The sequence below is a fragment of the Cervus elaphus genome, chromosome 30, assembly GCF_910594005.1.
Source record: "Cervus elaphus chromosome 30, mCerEla1.1, whole genome shotgun sequence".
Lineage (NCBI taxonomy): Eukaryota > Metazoa > Chordata > Mammalia > Artiodactyla > Cervidae > Cervus > Cervus elaphus.
Genome location: NC_057844.1, coordinates 72,209,822 through 72,230,744, shown reverse-complemented (window position 1 = coordinate 72,230,744; position 20,923 = coordinate 72,209,822). Strand labels below are relative to the sequence as shown.

Here is a 20,923-nt window from a genome sequence, read left to right as displayed (position 1 = left end):
TAAACATGACTGTGGTCCTTTGATCGGATTGGCTAGTTTTCTGTGATTACGGTTTTAGTGTGTCTGCCCTCTGATGCCCTCTCACAACACCTACCGTCTTACTTGGGTTTCTCTTACCTTGGACGTGGGGTATCTCTTTATGGCTGCTCCAGCAAAGTGCAGCCGCTGCTCCCTACCTTGGACGAGGGGCATCTCCTCACGGCTGCCCCTCTTGACCTTGACCATGGAGTAGCTACTCTCAGCCCTCCTGCATCCGTTCAGAAGATTGAAAAAACAGAGGATGATTGCAGAGAAGAAAGCATTTAAATGAGAAATTAATATCAAAATGAAAAATTAGTATGAAAGATACTTTAAAAATCCCATGTACTTGAAAGTTAAATGTCTGCTTTTAAATGATGGGTATATCTAAGATGCTGTAACTAGGAAAATTAGAAAATATTTGTAACAGGATAAAAAGCAAAAGAGATTTTACCAGAATTTGCTATTTATAGGTGAAGCTGTTCAATGCAATTAAATACAATGTGAAATCTGGAATAAAGTGTGAAAACAAATAATGGATAGTCGCATAAAATTTTGTGAGATTTGAACAAAATCTGTTCAAATTCACTTTGGTGAATAGTACTGTATCACATGTTAATTTCCTGATTTTTTTTACAACATAATATTTCTTTCTATTCTCAGAATTGGATTAGAAGTTTCAAGCCTCATTCAAATTTTTTTTAATCACTTAAGCTAATAAACTTTCTAGACTTTTAGCAATAATACTTTATGCCAAAATACATGGAAGTATATCAAAGTTTTGAGTGAATATATATTAGAAATCTAGCATTCTATTCATACTACATCAAACAAGTGGAATCAAAATGTCATAATTTTTTTTTAGTTAGGCAAAAATTTGTAAGCTTTCTAAAATATATATATTATATCATACATACTACTTACATATATGTATATACATACTAAAGCTTTTCAACTATACTTGGTAAAGCCTGTGAAGGAATATCAAAAAAAGAGAGATAGAGAAATTGGAAAACATAAACTAAATGAAATGCGAGTACTGAATATGAATAGAAAAACTGAACCAAACTAGATAAAAGTAAAAGATCATCATATAGTCCAGTTACTTTTGAACATGGCTGCTTGTTAGAAACACATCTGGAGCTTTGGGGAAAAACAGTACCTGGTCATTTGTATTTTTCATAATATTACAAGATAATTCTGATATGCATGTGGATTTTAAAAAGTGATTGCAGGATCTTCTATTAAATGATAGCATTAGTGATATAGAATTCTATTCTTTTCTGTTGACCAATCATGATGCAGTTATTTGTATTATTAAGCAAAACTCACAGTACTAGAAGATGTTTATCAGTTTTCACAATCAACAGCCAGACAAAAAATAAAAGACAATTACAAGTACAAGCCATAATGGGAACATGATTAACCTAACAATATAAAATAATTACATACAAATTGGAGGGTTAAGTATAGTGATGTGGTGAGTGGAAGTACATACATGCACATGTTCTCATCTGCCCAGCCAGTCTATGTATTTTGGTGGTACATTTAATCCACTTACAGTTAAGGTAATTATTGATATGTATGATCTTATTATCATTTTCTTAATTGTTTTGGGTTATTTTGTGTAGGTCTTTTCCTTCTCTTGTGTTACTGCCTAGAGAAGTTCCTTTGGTATTGTAAAACTGGTTTGTTAATGATGAATTCTCTTAACTTTTTTTTTTCCTGTAAAGCTTTTGATCTTTCCATCAAATCTGAAGGAGAGTATTGCTGGATAGAGTATTCTTGGTTTTAGGTTCTTTCCTTTCATCACTTTAAATATATCATGCTATTCTATTCTGACTTGTAGAGTTTCTACTGAGAAATCAGCTGATAACCTTATTGGAATTTCCTTGTGCATTATTTATCATTTTTCCCTTGTTGCTTTTAATATTTTAACTCTAATTTTTGTCAGTTTGATTTACTGTGTGTCTTGGTGTGTTCCTTCTTGGGTTTATCCTGCCTGGGACTCTGTGCACTTCTAGGACTTCGTTGACTATTTCCTTTCCCACATTAGGGAAGTTTTCAGCTATTATTTCTTCAAATATTTTCTCAGGTCCTTTCTCTCTCTTCTCCTTCTGGGACTGCTATAATGCGAGTTTGGTGTGTTTAATGTTGTCCCAGGGTCTCTTAGGCTGTCTTCATTTTTTTTTTTCATTTCTTTTTCTATATTCTGTTCTGTGGCAGTGATTTCCTCCATTCTGTTTTCTAGGTCATTTATCCATTCTTCTGCCACAGTTATTCGGCTACTGATTCCTTCTAGTGTATTATTCATCTGTTTCTTCTTTCATTCTTATAGGTCTTTTAGGTCTAGGTCTAGGTCGGTAAACATTTCTTGCATCTTCTCCATTGTTTTCCTGAGATCCTGGATCATCTTCACTATCATTATCCTGAAATAATTTTTTGGAAGGTTGCCTATCTCCACTTCATTTGGTTGTTTTTTTCTGGGATTTTATCTTGTCCATTCATTTGGGACAAAACTTTCTACTTTTTCATCCTGATTAACTTTCTATAATGTGATTTTTGTTCTAGCCACTGTGGAATTATGGTAGTTCTTGTTTCTTCTGTTTGTCCTCTGATGGAGGAGGCTAAGAGGCTTGTATAAGCTTCCTGATGGGAGGAACTGGTGGTAGGAAAAACTGGGTCTTGCTCTGGTGGGCAGGGCCATGCTCAGTAAAACTTTAATCAAATTATCCACTGATTGGTGGGTTTGGGCTCCCTCCCTGATAGTTGTTTAGCCTGACCCAGCCCTGGGGATTTTGGGGTTTATGGTAGAGTTAGCGGAGAATTCAAGAGGACTTACACCAAGGGGGACCTTCCAGGACTGCTGTTGCCAGTGCCCCTATCCCAGTGGCAACCCACTGCTGACCCATGTCTCCACAGGAGACCCTCCAACAGTAGCAGATAGCTCTGGTTCAGTCTGCTGCAGGGTCACTGCTCCTTTCCTCTGGGTCTTGGTGCATGCAAGATTTTGTTTGTGCCCTCAAAGACTGGAGTCTGTTTTCCCCAATCCTGTGGAAGTCCTGTAATCAAATCCCACTGGCCTTCATAATCAGATTCTCTGGGGGTTCCCCATCCTTTTGTTGGATCCTCAGGCTGGGAAGTCTGATGTGAGGCTCAGAACCTTCACAACAGTGGGAGAACTTCTTTGGTATTATTGTTCTCCAGTCTGTGGATCACCTGCCTGGTGGGTGTGGGATTTGATTTTATGTTGAATGTGCCTCTCATACCATCTCATTGCAGCAGCTTCTTTCTCTTTTGATTGAGGTATCTGGTTTTTGTTTTTGTTTTTTTGGTGGATTCCAGTGTTGTTCTGTCATTGGCTGCTCAATAAATAGTTGCAATATTTATGCTCTCGCAGGAGGAGATATTTAACCAGAAGCCCATTTTTCTGACTACTGCCTTTTAAATACTGCCTGGCTACTAGTTGTGTTTTGCAATTTAAAGATATTTCCTTCCAAGACAGAACATAATTGAGATATTTAATATCAGGTAATGACTTAGTTTTCTCTATTAAAGAATAATTATTTTAAATAATGGAACCCATGGAAAATTAATAGTTATTTGTGTATAACACTTCTGATGAGTTATTGACCCTCTCTGTAAAATTATTCACATAATTTCTCGAGGTCAGTATCCCTACTAATAAAGTTAATTTAAGTTTAATTTTTTTGGTCCACTAAGGAGACTGCTGGCTTTTTGCTGCCTGTAGATTGATGCTGTTATTTTTAGCTCTTTTTGGGGCCAGGGAGTCTCAATCTCGGGACTTTTGTCAACATCTGAAAGTTCTGGTTGCCACAGTGTGGGGTATGTTTCTACCCTTCAGTGTGTAGAATCCAGAGATACTGCTAAACATCCTACAATATACAGGACAGGCCTATAAATCACCCCCTGCAATGAAGTATTTGGTGCAAAAGCTCAATAGTGCTATGATTTAGGAACATTTAGATTACACTCTATATAGTTATCTTTAACAACCAGAATTTTTCCTAGGTGTATATTGTTAATTCTTAATCCCTCCTGAATCTCTTTAGGTTGGTATTGTGGGAAGAACAGGAGCTGGAAAAAGTTCCCTCATCTCTGCCCTTTTTAGACTATCAGAACCCGGAGGTGATATTTGCATTAATACCATCTGGACATCCAGTATTGGACTTCACGATTTAAGGACAAAAATTTCCGTTGTTCCTCAGGTATGCATGTTGGAGTATTCTCACATGTTATTTTTATAAGACATATATGTTTAATTGCTTTTAATTTGATTGATTTTTCAAATTGCATGAAATAGTTGATACTTTATCTCCCAATAGAGCGTATTTTCAACAGATATTTTCATCAGATACCAGGGTTTTTTGTTGTTGTTGTTGTTGTTTATTTTCCATTAAAGTATAGTTGATTTACACTGTTGTGTTAGTTTTTGATATGCAGCAAAGTGATTCAGTTATATATATAAATATTCTTTTTCATATTATTTTCTATATGACTTACAGAATATTGAATATACTTCCCTTTGTTATACAGTAAGAATTTATTGTTTATCCATTTTATATATTATAATTTGCATTTGCTAACCCCAAACTTCCAATCCATTCCTTACCCAGTCCCACCTCCTTGGCAATAACAGTTCTTTTCTGTACATCTTTAAGTCTGTTTCTGTTTTGTAAATAAGTTCATTTTTGTCATATTTCAGACTCCATGTGTAACTGATATCACATACTATTTGTATTTCTTTTCCTGACTTCCTTCACTTAGTATGATAATCTTTTGGTCCCTCCTTATTGCTGAAAATGGTATTTCATTCTTTAGGGCTGAGTAATTTTCTGTTGTATGTATATACCACATCTTATTTATCCATTTATCTGACCATAGACATTTAGGTTGCTTCCATGTCTTGGTTATTATAAATAGTGCATGGCAGCACCCCAAGAAAGAGGTCTGCCTCAAACAAATGTGGGAACTTGATGAAGTCACTCAGCTACCAAGCTTTATAGTCTTCATCCTTAAACCAGGTCTAGGAATTTATTTATTTATTTATTTATTTTTCCATTTATTTTTATTAGTTGGAGGCTAATTACTTTACAATATTGTAGTGGTTTTTGCCATACATTGACATGAATCAGCCATGGATTTACATGTGTTCCCCCTCTTGAACCCCTCTCCCATCTCCCTCCCCATCCCATCCCTCTGGGTCATCCCAGCGCACCACCCCCGAGCACTTATCTCATGCATCCAACCTGAACTGGCAATCTGTTTCACACTTGATAATATACATGTGCTGATGCTGTTCTCTCAGATCATCCCACCCTCGCCTTCTCCCATAGAGTCTAAAATTCTGTTCTGTAAATCTGTGTCTCTTTTTCTGTTTTGCATATAGGGTTATCGTTACCATCTTTCTAAATTCCATATATATGTGTTAGTATGCTGTATTGGTGTTTATCTTTCTGGCTTACTTCACTCTGTATAATGGGCTCCAGTTTCATCCATCTCATTAGAACTGATTCAAATGTATTCTTTTTAATGGCCGAGTAATATTCCATTGTGTATATGTACCACAGCTTTTTTATCCATTCGTCTGCTGATGGGCATCTAGGTTGCTTCCATGTCCTGACTATTATAAACAGTGCTGTGATGAACATTGGGGTGCACGTGTCTCTTTCAGTTCTGGTTTCCTTGATGTGTATGCCCAGGAGTGGGATTGCTGGGTCATATGGTAGTTCTATTTCCAGTTTTTAAAGGAATTTCTACACTGTTCTCCATATTGGCTGTACTAGTTTGCATTCCCACCACCAGTGTAAGAGGGTTCCCTTTTCTCCACACCCTCTCCAGCATTTATTGCTTGTAGACTTTTGGATAGCAGCCATCCTGACTGGCATGTAGTGGTACCTCATTGTGGTTTTGATTTGCATTTCTCTGATAATGAGTTATGTTGAGCATCTTTTCATGTGTTTGTTAGCCATCTGTATGTCTTCTTTGGAGAAATGTCTGTTTAGGTCTTTGGCCCATTTTTTGATTGGGTCATTTATTTTTCTAGAATTGAGCTGCAGGAGTTGCTTGTATATTTTTGAGATTAATCCTTTGTCTGTTTTTTCATTTGCTATTATTTTCTCCCATTCTGAAGGCTGTCTTTTCACCTCGCTTACAGTTTCCTTTGTTGTGCAAAAACTTTTAAGTTTCATTAGGTCCCATTTGTTTATTTTTGCTTTTATTTCCAATATTCTGGGAGGTGGGTCATGGAGGATCCTGCCATGATTTATGTTGGAGAGTATTTTGCCTATGTTCTCCTCTAGGAGTTTTATAGTTTCTGGTCTTACATTTAGATCTTTAATCCATTTTGAGTTTATTTTTGTGTATGGTGTTAGAAAGTGTTCTAGTTTCATTCTTTTACAAGTGGTTGACCAGTTTTCCCAGCACCACTTGTTAAAGAGGTTGTCTTTTTTCCATTGTATATCCTTGGCTCCTTTGTCGAAGATAAGGTGTCCATAGGAATTTAGATTACACTCTATATAGTTATCTTTAACAACCAGAATTTTTCCTAGGTGTATACTGTTAATTCTTAATCCTTCCTGAATCTCTTTAGGTTGGTTTTATCTGCCACACAGATTTGTTGTGAAGATGTAACTCAGTGAGAAAATGTTTGTGGCCCATGCCTAGCTCTTGGGAATTCTCAGTCAGTAGTAAAGTTATTCTTAAGTATCAGGGCACTGGCCTTTGGGTATTACTTCTACTTAAGTAGAAAGAGGAATACATTCTAGAAGGACTTTGCTCTTTGTTTTTATATTTTTGTGGTCCTTGGTGATTTGCTTTACCTTTATTGCTTATAGCATAAACTATATTGTTTATATAAATTTAAACAGTGAAGGGAAAAAAATTAGGACTTAGGAGTTTCAGGGAAAGACAAAACAGAAGAATATATCTAACATCTTTTCTGTAAGGAACAAGATGGGGGAAGATATCACTTTTTTGTTTCCTTTTGATTTCTGGCTCCCCTCCCACAGCTTGTTTCCTGACCACCACCCTATGCACACTGATACCTTCCAGGTCCCCAGCCAAGACCTCTGGCTTTTTTCTCAGCCCTCCCCATGTTCTCAACTATTCTTCTTTTCTTTTTTTTCTCTTCTTGAGGAGGGCATGTGTCTCTCATTTCTTCTGCTCTAGTGTTTGTTGCAGGCCCTAACAAGTTACACAAGTATTGATAATAATTCTTAAAATCTGTGGAATCCTAAACATGTTTAGTCTCTTTTCCTACCATCTCCCACTTACTCCTCACAACAATCCTATGGTTATCCTTATTTGACAAATTTTAAAAACTAAGGCACTGAAACTTATTTCACTTACCAAGTATGCAGCAGGGCCAGGATTCAAATTTAATGTAGGGAGATTCCAGAGTCCAAGCAACTAATCACTCTGCTGGGGACTTCAACATGCTGTTGTTTGTAATCCTCAGTAGAACTTGCTTTGTATCATGATTTCATGTCCACATACACACACATATACTCTCACACACATACACAGGAACAGAAATTTCAAAAAACAATATTACTCTTACTCTGTATTCTGATTATTATATCTATTCTGTTCTAGTTTGTATAGAACAGGAAATGATGGTCATTAGGCACAAAATTAATTTCCTGATCCACTGGCTATACCTGCAATTTGACAAACACCACCCCTCACTCTCCCCTGTTGGACTGGGCTCCTGGTTCATGTTAGCGTCACACCAGGAATTTCATTGTTGTTCTAGATTCTCACTCAGCCCCACAAGATTGGCCCCATTTTCCAGTAAGGGAATTGAGTCTTGGGGAGATTAATAACTTAAATTGAGTCAAATAGCTAATAAGCAATAGAATCAAAACTTAGGACTCTCTGACTCCAGACAGATATTTTTTTGAACAAATATCTGTTGAACTGAATGATGTTCTCGTGGTTATTTTCCCCATTTTTTTCCTTCCTTACTTGAAAGGATTCTCAAACCATTACAAAAGTGAATAAATGTAAAACAAAGCCAGAAGATATTTCTCCTAGTGCTGTGTCCCTCATTTGAAGGACTGTATCAATTTAGAAATGGATTTATTCACTTATATGTCATGGGCTATTAAGTATCAGGAGAAGATATTCAAAATCTTATCCCTCCTCAGCCAAGAAAACTTTCTCTTTACTATGTCTTGCTGACTACAGAGATGGAGAAAGTCTGTTGGTTTGGTTACTTGAACTTACTTGTCTAAGTGCAGAAAGCTTACTTCCCTCTTACCCATAAATGAGTAGGAAGCAGTGATGATTGTGTGTCAACACCCTGATTTAGGGAACCTAGGAAGCTGAGAGCAGACTCTGCAGAGGGGGAGCCTAGTGCTGTTTCTTTGAGCTTCCCCACTCAGGTGAACCAGGCCCACACCATCTTCCCTGGGTGCCTGCCTCCTGTGATCCTGGGAGCAGCAGTGAGCTTCCAGAGTGGTCTCTCTGTCCCAGACTCATCCCTGTGACTGTTGATCCCACCATGAGCAGATCAGAATTGGGGGAGATATGAGAGTAGAAAAGACCTGCATAGTAACCAGAGGCAGGGGAGTGGTAACATAGACCATCAGTCCTATGGTCCTGGGGGAACTTTCGAAGATAAATACTGTATTCTTAAGAAGGGACTCCTCAATTTGTGTTCAAAATTTCAGGAATAAGTAAAAAAATGAAAGCACTTCCTAGATAATTTTCTTAAATAGAACAGGTAGCTGAAGTATATGCATCCTTTTGTCCTCAGGATCTGAAGTAGCTAAGTATGTTCCCCAGAAAGAACACCAAGGTGAGATTATACTTAGTGAGTAGCTGCTTATCTGAAAGGATCTGGAAAATGGATTTGAGAACCTCTTTGGATAATACTCTGCACCCATAGCTCCTTATACTATTGGCACAAAGAAAATGTTTTCAGGGGGAGGGATTCCATGTTTGAAGAGGGATTCCAGGCAAATACAGTGTTATGATTGCAGCACAATGGTTGGCACAGATCAACAATGTCTTTATCATAGTTAAACATATTCATTTTTTACATTTAATAGTTCTTTTTTTTTTTAAATTAAAGCAAAAGCTGAGTGTTTTTTTAAACAGCTCAGTCTGCTCTTTTGGTATTTCCATTCTCTGAGTTTTCTTCTAAGGTTAGTTTATTTATAAATAAATCTTTAGTTGTGGCATGTGAACTCTTAGTTGTGGCATATGGGATCTTGTTCCCTGACCAGGGATTGTACCTGGGCCCCCTGCATTGGGAGCATGGAGTCTTAGCCACTGGACCACCAGGGAAATCCCTCCCTCATTTTTTTTCAGTAGATTGAAGAAAGTAAACCAGAGCTGTCTCTTTAAGATTTTTTTGTTACCTGATTGTCTTTTCCTTTTTTTCTTGTTAATAATAAAATTCAAAGGGAATAGAAAGGGATATGCTGTTACTAGTAAAGAAATACAACTGGATTTTAGCCTAATGCAGTGAGCCTTTTGTTTCTGATACTGAAGGCTTCATTAAATCCTATGAAACTGCTCCTCTGAGCCCTTCAGAGAGGACTTATAATACATGCCTAAAATTCTTTTTCCTATGTTGATGAACAGTGTCCTTTTCTTCTGAATATGGTTGATGATCAGTTCATTCAGATGGTGCAGGATTTACAAAAAAAAAAAAAAAAAGAAAACAAAATTTAAAGTTACTTCAGGTGATTATCTTATCTTGAAACAGGGATGAGCTGCCCCTTAGAAAGGGCCACAGATTAGAAATGAAAAGATAATCTTAGGATTCAGAAATAGCAGTGGTGGCTACTCTTCTTAAAAAAAAATTGTATTAATTTTTATTGGACTATAGCTGATCTACAATGTTGTGTTAGTTTCTGCTGTACAGCAAAGTGCATCAGTAATACATATACGTATATCCACTCATTTTTAGATTATGTTTCCATACAGGTCATTAGAGAGTACTGAGTTCCCTAATGGTAGGTTCTTTCTTACTAGTTAATTATTTTATATACACTAGTGTGTGCATGTCAATCACAATCTCCCAGTTTATCTCTCCTGGTACCTGTAAGTTTGTTTTCTACATTTTTGACCCCAATTATGTTTTGTAAATAGGTACATTTGTACCATTTTTTAAAATTCCAAATATAAGCATATCATATATTTTCTTTCTTTGACTTCACCAAGTATGCAAAGAAATAGAGGAAAACAATAGAATGGAAAAGACTAGAGATTCCTTCAAGAAAATTAGATATACCAAGGGAAAATTTCAAGCAAAGATGGGAACAATAAAGGTTCAGAAATGGTATGGACCTAACAGAAGCAGAAAATATTAAGAAGAGGTGGCAAGAATACATAGCAGAACTATACAAAAAAGATTTTAATAACCCAGATAATCACGATGGTGTGATCACTCAGCTGGTGCTGGACATCCTGAAACATGAAGACAAGTGGACCTTAGGAGGCATCACTACAAACAAAGCTAGTGGAGATGATGGAATTCCAATTGAGATATTTCAAATCCTAAAAGATGATGCTGTGAAAGTGCTGTCCTCAATATGCCAGCAAATTTAGAAAACTCAGCAGTGGCCACAGGACTGGAAAAGGTCAGTCTTCATTCCAATCCCTAAGAAAAACAATGCCAAAGAATGTTCCAACTACCACATAATTGCACTCATCTCACACACTTGCAAAGTAATGCTCAAAATTCTCCAAGCCAGGCTTCAACAGTACATGAACTGTGAACTTCCAGATGTTCAAACTGGATTTAGAAAAGACAGAGGAACCAGAGATCAAATTTTCAACATTCGTTGGATCATTGAAAGAGCAAGAGAGTTCCAGAAAGGCATCTACTTCTGCTTTATTGACTATGCCAAAGCCTTTGACTGTGTGGATAACAACAAACTGTGGAAAATTCTGAAAGAGATTGGAATATCAGACCACCTGATATTCCTCCTGAGAAATCTGTATGCAGTTCAGGAGGCAACAGTTAGAACTGGACATGGAACAACAGACTGGTTCCAAATAGGAAAAGGAGTACATCAAGGCTGTATATTGTCACCCTGCTTATTTAACTTATATGCAGAGTACATCATGAGAAGTGCTGGACTGGATGAAGCACAAATTAGAATCAAGATTGCTGAGATAAATATCAATAACTTCAGATATGCAGAGGACACCACCCTGATGGCAGAAAGTGAAGAAGAGCTAAAGAGCCTCTTGATGAAAGTGAAAGAGGAAAGTGAAAAAGCTGGCTTAAAACTCAACATTCAAAAAACTAAGATCATGGATTCTTTGTATTAATTTTTATCCTGAAACTTTACCAAATTCATTGATGAGTTCTAGTACTTTTCTGATAGCATCTTTAGAATTTTCTATATATAGTATCATGTCATTTGCAAACAGTGACAGTTTTATTTTTTCAATTTGGATTCCTTTTATTTCCTTTTCTTTTCTAATTGTCACGACTAGGATTTACAAAACTATGTTGAATAAAATTGGAAAGAGTGGACATCCTTATCTTATTCCTGGTCTTTTGAGGAAATGCTTTCAGTTTTTCACTGCTAAGAATGATGTTTGCTATGGGTTTGTTGTATGTGGCCTTCATTATGTTGAGGTATATTTCCTTTATGCCCATTTTTTTTTTTAATTGTAGTGGTTTTTGTCATACATTGACATGAATCAGCCATGGATTTACATGTATTCCCCATTCTGATCCCCACTCCCACCTTCCTCCCCACCCGATTCCTCTGGGTCTTCCCAGTGCACCATGCCCGAGCACTTGTCTCATGCATCCAGCCTGGGCTGGTGATCTGTTTCACCCTAGATAATATACATGTTTCGATGCTGTTCTCTCAAAACATCCCACGCTCGCCTTCTCCCACAGAGTCCAAAATTCGGTTCTGTACATCTGTGTCTCTTTTTCTGTTTTGCATATAGGGTTATCGTTACCATCTTTCTAAATTCCATATATATGTGTTAGTATACTGTATTGGTGTTTATCTTTCTGGCTTACTTCACTCTGTCCTTTATGCTCACTTTTGAGAGATTTTTTCTTTTTATCATAAATTGGTATCAAATTTTATCAAAAGCATTTTCTAAATCTATTGAGATGACCATATGGTTTTTATCATTCAGCTTCTTTTTGTTTGTTTGTTTGTTTTTTTATTTTTTATTTTTTTTATTTTTTATTTTTATTAGTTGGAGGCTAATTACTTCACAACATTGCAGTGGGTTTTGTCATACATTGACATGAATCTTTCAGGGATCATTTCTATAGTTCGTTCAGCTTCTTAATATGGTGTATCACATTGACTGATTTACATATATTGAAGAATCTTTGCATCTCTGGATAAATCTAATTGATCATAGTGTGCAATCCTTTTAATGTATTGTTATACTTGATTTGCTTGTATTTTGCTGAGGATTTTTGCATCCATGTTCACCAGTGGTGTTAACCTTTAATTTTTCTCTCTTTTTTGTGGTATCTTTCTCTAGTTTTGGTTATCAGGGTGATGGTGGCCTCATAGAATGATCTTGGGAATATTCCATACTCTTCAATTTCTTGAATAGTTAAAGAAGGATAGGTGTTAACTTCTCTCTAAATGTTTGATAGAATTCGCCTGTGAAGTCATCTAGTTCTGGACTTTTGTTTGTTGGAGACTTTTTAAATCTCAATTTCAGTACTTGTAGTTGATCTGTCCATATTTTCTATTTAAATTTTTATTTATTTATTTTTTGGATGTGCTGGATCTTCATTGCTACATGTGGACTTTCTCTAGTTTCAGCGAGCTGGGGCTACTCTTTATTGCAGTGTCCTGGCTTCTCATTGTGATGGCTTCTCTTGGTGCAGAGCATGGGCTTCAGGTGTAAGGGCTCTAAAGTGAGGGCTCAGTAGTTGTGGAGCATGGGTTTAGTTGCCCCACAGCGTGTGTGATCTTCCCACACCAGGAATCGAACCTGTGTTGCATGCATTGGCAGGCAGATTCCTAACCACAGGACAACCAGGGAAATCCTGTCCATATTTTATATTTCTTTCTGGTTCAGTCTTGGAAGGTTATAGCTTTCTAAGAATTTGTCTATTTCTGCCAGATTGTAAATTTCATTGGCATATTGTTGCTTGGAGTACTCTCTTATGATCTTTTGTATATCTATGGTGACAGTTGTAACTTTTTCTTTTTTCATTTCTAATTTTATTGATTTGAGTGCCCTTTTTTTTTCCCTTGATGAGTCTGCCTAAAGGTTTATCAATTTTGTTTATATTCTCAAAAACCAAGCTTTTAATTTTATCAATTTTTGCTTTTATTTTCTTTATCTCTATTTCACTCATTTCAGCTCTGATCTTTATGAGTTCTTTTCCTCTACTAACTTTAGGTTTTATTTGCTCTTTCTCTAGTTGCTTTAGTTGTAGGGTTAGATTGTTGGAGATTTTTTTCTTGTTTCCTGAGGTACAATTGTATTGCTATAAACTTCCCTTCTTAAAATTGCTTTTGCTGAGTCCCACAAGTTTTGGAGTTTTCATTGTCATTAGCCTCTAAGTATTTTTTTATTTCTTCTTTGCTTTCTTCAGTGATCCATTGGTTGTTCAGTAACATGTTTAGCCTCCATCTGCTTGTGACTTTTATAGTTTTTCCCCTATAATTGATTTCTTTAAAAAAATTATTTTACATTAGAATATAGTTGATTAACAGTGTTGTGGTAGCTTTAGGTGTACAGCAAGTGATTCAGTTATACATATATATGTATCTAGTCTTTTTAAAATTCTTTTCCCATATAAGTTATTGTGGAATATTGATCAGAGTTCCTTACACTACATAGTAGGTCCTGGTTAATTATCTACTTTAAATATAGCAGTGTGTACATGTCAGTCCCAGACTCCCAATCTATTCCTCCCCTGTACCATAATCTCATAATGTAGTTGAAAAAAATGCTTGATATGATTTCAATTTTCTTCAGTTTACCGAGGATTGATTTGTGGCCCAAAATATGATCTATCCTGGAGAATGTTCCATGTGCACTTGAGAAGGTTTATTCTGTTACTTTCAGATGAAATGTCTTTGTTGTTGTTGTTCAGTCACCCAATTGTGTCCGACTCTTTGTGACCCCATGGGCTTCAGCAAGCCAGGCTTCCCTGTCCCTCACCATCTCCCGAAGTTTGCCCAAGTTCATGTCCATTGCATCGGTGATGCCATCCAGCCATTTTATCCTCTGATGCCTTCTTCTCCTTCAGCCCTCATCTTTCCCAGCATCAGGGACTTTTCCAGTGAGTCGGCTGTTCACATCAGATGACCATACTACTGGAGGAATGTCGTATAAATATTGATTATATCTGTCTGGTCTAATGTGTCATTTAAAGCTTGTGTATCTTTATTAATTTTCTGTCTGGATTATTTATCCATTGGTATAAGTGGGGTTTTAAAGTCTCCCACTGTTTTTGTGTTGCTGTTGATGTCTCCTTTTATGGCTGTTATCATTTGCCTTAAATATTGAGATACACCTATGTTGGGTGTATATATATTTACAATTGTTATATCTTCTTCTTTGATCATTATGTACTATTCTTCTTTGTCTCTTGTAATGGTCTATTTTAAAGTCTATTTTGTGTGATATGACTATTGCTTCTCCAATTTTCTTCTGATTTCTATTTGCATGGGGTATCATTTTTCATCCCCTCACTTTCAGTCTGTAAGTGTTCTTAGGTCTGAAGTGGGTCTCTTGTAGACAGCATATGTTTAGGTCTTGTTTTTTTAATCCATTCAGCCAGTCTGTATCTTTTGATGGGGCATTTAATCCGTTCACATTTAAGGTAATTATCAATATGTATTTTCCTACTGCCGTTTTCTTAATTGTTTTGTGTTTGTTTTTGTTGGTCTTCTTCCCATCCTCTTTTGTTATCGTGTAGTTTGATGATCAGCTTTTGTGTTGTATTTAAGTTGCTTTTTCTTTTTTGTGTGTGTATCTCTTGTAGTTTTGGTGTTCGCTATTCTTATGAGGTTTTGATATAGCAGTCTATATATGTGTTAATACAAAGTTGCTGGTCTCTCCCCACCTAGAGAAGTTCCTTTGGTTTAACATTTGTTATAAAGCTGGTTTGGTGGTATGGAATTCTCTTAGTTTTTACTTGTCTGTAAAGGTTTTGACTCCCCCACCCCCACCACTGCCCCAGCAGTAACTGCTCTTTATATACTTTAGTAGAAGGCTGTTTTATGGTTTGGGACTAAAATCATTAGGGTAAAGATTGTGCTGTTATTTGCCTTGTTTACAACCATTTGTATGGTTTTTATCTTGGTCCCAGGTCGTTTAAGTTTTTAAAGATTAGTGAGCAGGGTTTCTTTGTAAGATAATGAAAGTCTTGTCTTCTAGCAGTGTATACAGAAGGTCTAGTATGACCACAATTTTCAGTTTTGAAGTTAAGGGATTATCAATTTACTGCACTCAATGCTCTGATTCAGAATGGATATTTTTGAGTCATATGCCTAATATGAATTTGTATTATGTTAAGTAACGAAGGAAAAATTACTACTGAATATGGCATAAAGGATTAAAATTTAAAATAAAAACCTTCAAGCTGTGATGAAAAACAGGCTTAAAACCAGTGCTCCATTTAAAATGCTACGTTAAACAGAGACATTTATTTTTCTGTCTGTACCATGCCAGCTAGCTCTTATTAAATGAGGCATCATTTTGTACCTTCAGAAAAAATATACATTTGCCAATAAATTTAGTGTATATTTATGTGCTGGTTGTATGTGCTACTGTCAATCTCTACACTGAAGTGTACAACACTTACTTCAGAGATTACTTTATATGTGTCATTACTTGGAGGTGATACTTGAAATAATATTTATCAGAAATGACCAGTAACTTGACCCTTATCTGCCCTTGCAGTATGTGTCTACTGTGAACATGTTTACTACCCTTTGGAGATGATATAATGGTGTCTTACTTGGCAAGTGGATGAAAGTAGAATGAGTAGAAATTGAAATGAACACCATGCATAAAACACATTGCCATATTTAAACAGACAATGTTTAAACAAAAAATATAGCTTCAACCCAGTTAATGTTTTAATAAACTATTCTTTTCATTCAACAAGTTTTCATTAATTTTACTGATTTTGAAATATATATTTGACATGTCATGACAGAAATATTCTTATTAACTAAACTATATTATTCCATGTAATACTGCTAAATAAATATGCATAATCATCAAATATATTCATTTAGACTGACAGGGTAGACTTAAGTGTGGACCCTTATAGCAGTGGTAAATGCTTCAACTTTTTTTTCTTTCCATAACAATCAGCTGTGGTTCGGTGGTAATTAGCAAAACCTCCTTAAGGCCTATAGAGTGTCTGAGGGCTGTTTAAGGCTCAGCATGAAGCAGCCCTAAGCATTAGACAGGGCTTCAAAAGCTGAGGACTTCTCTCTTAGCAAAGAATCCCATTTTAGTGTCTGAGACTTTGGCAGGCTTCATCTGCTTCAAGGAGTTTCTGAAGAGAAGAAGGTAATGAAGATGACAGTAGAGAGACCCTGACTATGAAATCAGTGATTGAACTTTAAATGAGGTCCCTGTGCCTGTTCTCCTGAGCCACAAAAATTGCTGTTCCCAAACATGCTAATGATGGCTTAATGATTGAAGAAAGTTCCACCTTTAAAAAGAATTATTTTTTTTCACAAATTAGCTTAGGTGATGAACAACAGACTGGTTCCAAATAGGAAAAGGAGTACATCAAGGCTGTATATTGTCACCCTGCTTATTTAACTTATATGCAGAGTACATCCTGAGAAACGCTGGGCTGGAGGAAGCACAAGCTGGAATCAAGATTGCTGGGAGAAATATCAATAACCTCAGGTATGCAGATGACATCATCCTTATGGCAGAAAGTGAAGAAGAACTAAAGAGCTTCTTGATGAAAGTGAAAGAGAAGAGTGAAAAAGTTAGCTTAAAGCTCAAAATTCAGCAAACTAAGATCATGGCATCCTATCCCATCACTTCATGGCAAATAGATGGGGAAACAGTGGAAAGAGTGGCGGACTTTATTTCTGAGGGCTCCAAAATCACTGCAGATGGTGATTGCAGCCATGAAATTCAAAGATGCTTACTCCTTGAAAGAAAAGTTAATTCCACCTAGACAGCATATTAAAAAGCAGAGACATTACTTTGCCAACAAAGGTCCGTCTAGTCAAGGCTATGGTTTTTCCAGTGGCCATGTATAGATGTGAGAGTTGGACTATAAAGAAAGCTGAGTGCAGAAAAATTGATGCTTTTGAACTGTGGTGTTGGAGGAGACTCTTGAGAGTCCCTTGGACTGCAAGGAGATCCAACCAGTCCATCCTAAAGATCAGTCCTGGGTGTTCATTGCAAGGACTGATGTTGAAGCCGAAACTCCAATATTTTGGTCACCTGATGTGAAGAGCTGACTCATTGGAAAATACCCTGATGCTGGGAAAGATTGAGGGCAGGAGGAGAAGGGGACGACAAAGGGTGAGATGGTTGGATGGCATCACTGACTCAGTGGACATGGGTTTGGGTGGACTCCGGGAGTTGGTGATGGACAGGGAGGCCCAGTGTGCTGCAGTTCATGGGATTGCAAAGAGTTGGACATGACTGAGCGACTAAACTGAACTGAATTGAAGACATTTCATTGTTGTTTTTCTTCAAAATCTGAAGTAAGATGGTTATTCTCCTGACCAGAAATTCTTATGATGCATAGGTATTTATCTAAACAGTCTTTGACCCTACATTCAGTAGTTTTAAGGGAGACCTTAAATTTGGGTCCTTGAATATTTTTAGTCAATTTGGTAATCATTTTGAAATATTGTATGACCAGTGATTTTCATTGCTTTTGGTGTGTATCAGCCACTTAATCAACGTTGTGCAGATAATGCTCTCTTTATCTTTTTAACTTTGGATTTTGCCTAGGGATGCATCCTTTTTGGTGGCACATTGTGTGTTTCTGCATTCATTTCTGTCTCACCAGGCTTGGAACTGAGACAACAGTGAAAGAAGATACAGTAGACGCTTTGAGTGTCACTCTTCTTGGGGGATAGGGGAAAGAAATGTCTTTCTTCTTCATCTTTCTTCTCAAGTTTTGTGAAGTAAGGAGGAACAGTCCAGCCTCAAGGCCAGGAGGGATTTGTGGCTGGTGATTCCCTGAGTTGTTCTTGGGTACCTGGGGAGGAGTCAGGTCTCCTCTTGTTCCCACATGTGTGCATCCCCTCGTACTACCCTCTTCACTGCATGGAGCCAATCGGGCTCTTCTCTGCTGCCCATAATCTCATGGTCTGGATTACTGAAGCCTCCCAGAAGAAACTGAAATGATCTACATGAGCTTATGCACAAGATTGTCTCTTGAAACCCTGGAGGAGGAATATATTTCCATAGTAAATTACTTGTGGCTCCTCCTGTAACAGATAAATAGGAAGAATTATTTAAATTAAAATAATTTTATTATGGTTCATGTCACAGTGGGTTTCAGGTCATCCTGACCTTGGAGGTAGTCATGATGTTCTATGACACAGGTCACCCTGATGGACAGGTGAGAGAATATGGGGACCAGCTGGTGCAGGATCAGAGGCGATTTCTCCAGGGACAGAGGTGCTGCAGGTCCCAGGAGCTGACATTCTCTTTGCACATGTGCAGATGTTCCATGTGCACATGTGGAGAGATTCCAGTTCCTGGAAGACTGTTTCACCCATGGAGGAAATAGCCTACTCTGTATTCTTCAGTGCAAATGTGAAAATATTTAGTGTTTTACTTTGAGGCACAAACATCAACTAATCATGCTGTTGGTATTTCCCAGTATCACAGCAGGTTTGACAATTTATCTAGCTCTTTTGATTAAAGCTTCTGAAATAATTATAGCCTTGTTCTTCTTTGATTAAGCAAATATTACCAGGAAGGTATTTTTATGAAAAAGTCAAATCTTCCTTTTTTGTCTTCAATTTTTTCTTAAGATGATATACTTTAGAACTTTCTTTTTAGTGCCCAGTGGTCCAGAGGATTTTTTGAGTATACTTTGTACAATGAAAAGTTATTTGAGAGATACTGTTTTGTAAGCAGATATTTGCAACCTTGTTATTAATGATTACAGTGAATTTTGATTTTTTTATACTTTAATTCTGTTCTGTAAGCATTAGAATTAAGTGAAAAGAAGCTATCTAATAACATTTACTATTTTGGGCTGTTTAGGAACCTGTTCTATTCACGGGAACAATGAGGAACAATCTGGATCCTTTTAATGAACATATGGATAAAGAACTGTGGAATGCCTTAGAAAAGGTAATTTATTAAAAGTAATTCATTTGTTAGCCTCAGTATCTCTGTGTGTACATTTGTAGCACTACAGATAACTAAGGGGAGCTTATCAGTTTAACTGACTTTGTTTACCTCCTAGGAAAACACTGATGACATCAGTGACCTTAAAATGTGCATATTGATTATGATAAAAACCAACAAGATAATCCCTCATGCTTTCATTTTAGCTTTTCCCATAACCCAAAGCAACTAGACACACTAACTTGTCTTTAGTAGTGCACTAAACTAGACATTAAAACTGTGGGTTCAAATTCTACTAGTGACCTAATACCCTCATTACCCTACAATGTTTGGTTTATTCCTTTGGTCTTAGGGAACATCTACTAAGTGGAGACAGTAATAGTTTTTCAATATTAACTGAAAGAAAAATGAGATCATACTATTAAGATGCTGTGAAATTTCATACGGAAGTGTTTATAAAGTTAAATTATGCAATTGGAACGTGATAATAATTATTGGCAGTCATGTCATTATACTGCTTCAGAGTGAATACTGGTAACAGAACCCTGGACCTCTTGCTAAGTTTTTTAGGGATAAGTTCATTTTTGAAAGATGTTATATTTGTGTATTATTTCCCTTTGGAACGCTTCTTTGAATTTCCTCACCATTGCATGAAAAGAATTTTGACTGTTAAGGTACTGCTGGTTTGTATATTCTAATACTGATAATTTTGTGTATTTGCTCTAGTTCTGAAAATTGATGTTAAGCTAATGATGGCAGAAACTGTATCCAGACCTCTAAACCATAGACAGACTTTGAATTTCTCATAAGATCTAGCCTAGTCTTTTGCTTTTAAAAAGTAAGCCCTTATAAATGGGTACTAAATGTCTGATTAATCTTCATTTCAGAGAAGTGTGGTTTACTTCTTTAAAAAGAATTGCATTTTTGTGTGTGGGTTTTATTTTTATTTTTTTGCATACATTCCAGTGACCAATTGCTTATACTCTTGTTGTTCTGAATTGTGACATTTTGTTATTTACTGTCACCCTTCCAGGGATACCCTGGAGAAGGGAATGGCAACCCATCCCAGTATTCTTGCCTGAAGAATCCCATGGACAGAGGAGGCTGGTGGGCTGCCATCCATGGGGTTGTACAGAGTTGGACATGACTGAGCGACTGACACATCCAGGGACAGCTCTGAAATTTGTAATATATAGATGAGATTTTACTGGGAGCAAGTAGATTTGGAGGTCTGACAATATCCTGCCAGTGATTCTGGTTTCTGAAGGGTATCAGCACTGAGTCTTTACACACCCACCCTGCTTTCCAGCAAATGTGGGGGTTTTATTTTCCTAAACTGGACCAATTGCTTCACCTCCTCTTGCCCAAAAAGAAGTGCACCTCTGATTTAATTTAAGCTTATGAGTCTATAGTGAAATTCTAGAAGAGAAGACAAGGGGAGAATAGTTAACCATAAAATATAAAGAAAGATAGGATGATTCACTACTCTTAAACTCATACTGTAAAATCAATGGCAAAATTGTCACACACTTTAAAAAAAAAAAAAACAACTGTAAATATTGATAACTTATTTTCCTCTTTCTTTCCAAACATGAGATCTGTCTTCACAGGT

At 36.7% G+C, this 20,923-nt stretch overlaps 1 protein-coding gene across 1 annotated transcript in view; it reads left to right on the top strand.

Annotated features, from left to right (window-relative positions):
• LOC122686763 (ATP-binding cassette sub-family C member 4-like) overlaps window positions 1-20,923 on the top strand; it is a 201,940-nt gene that overhangs the window by 150,836 nt on the left and 30,181 nt on the right. Inside the window, 2 exon segments of the mRNA XM_043892002.1 lie at window positions 4,092-4,247; window positions 19,225-19,314. Of these exon segments, the coding sequence (XP_043747937.1) occupies window positions 4,092-4,247; window positions 19,225-19,314 (246 nt within the window).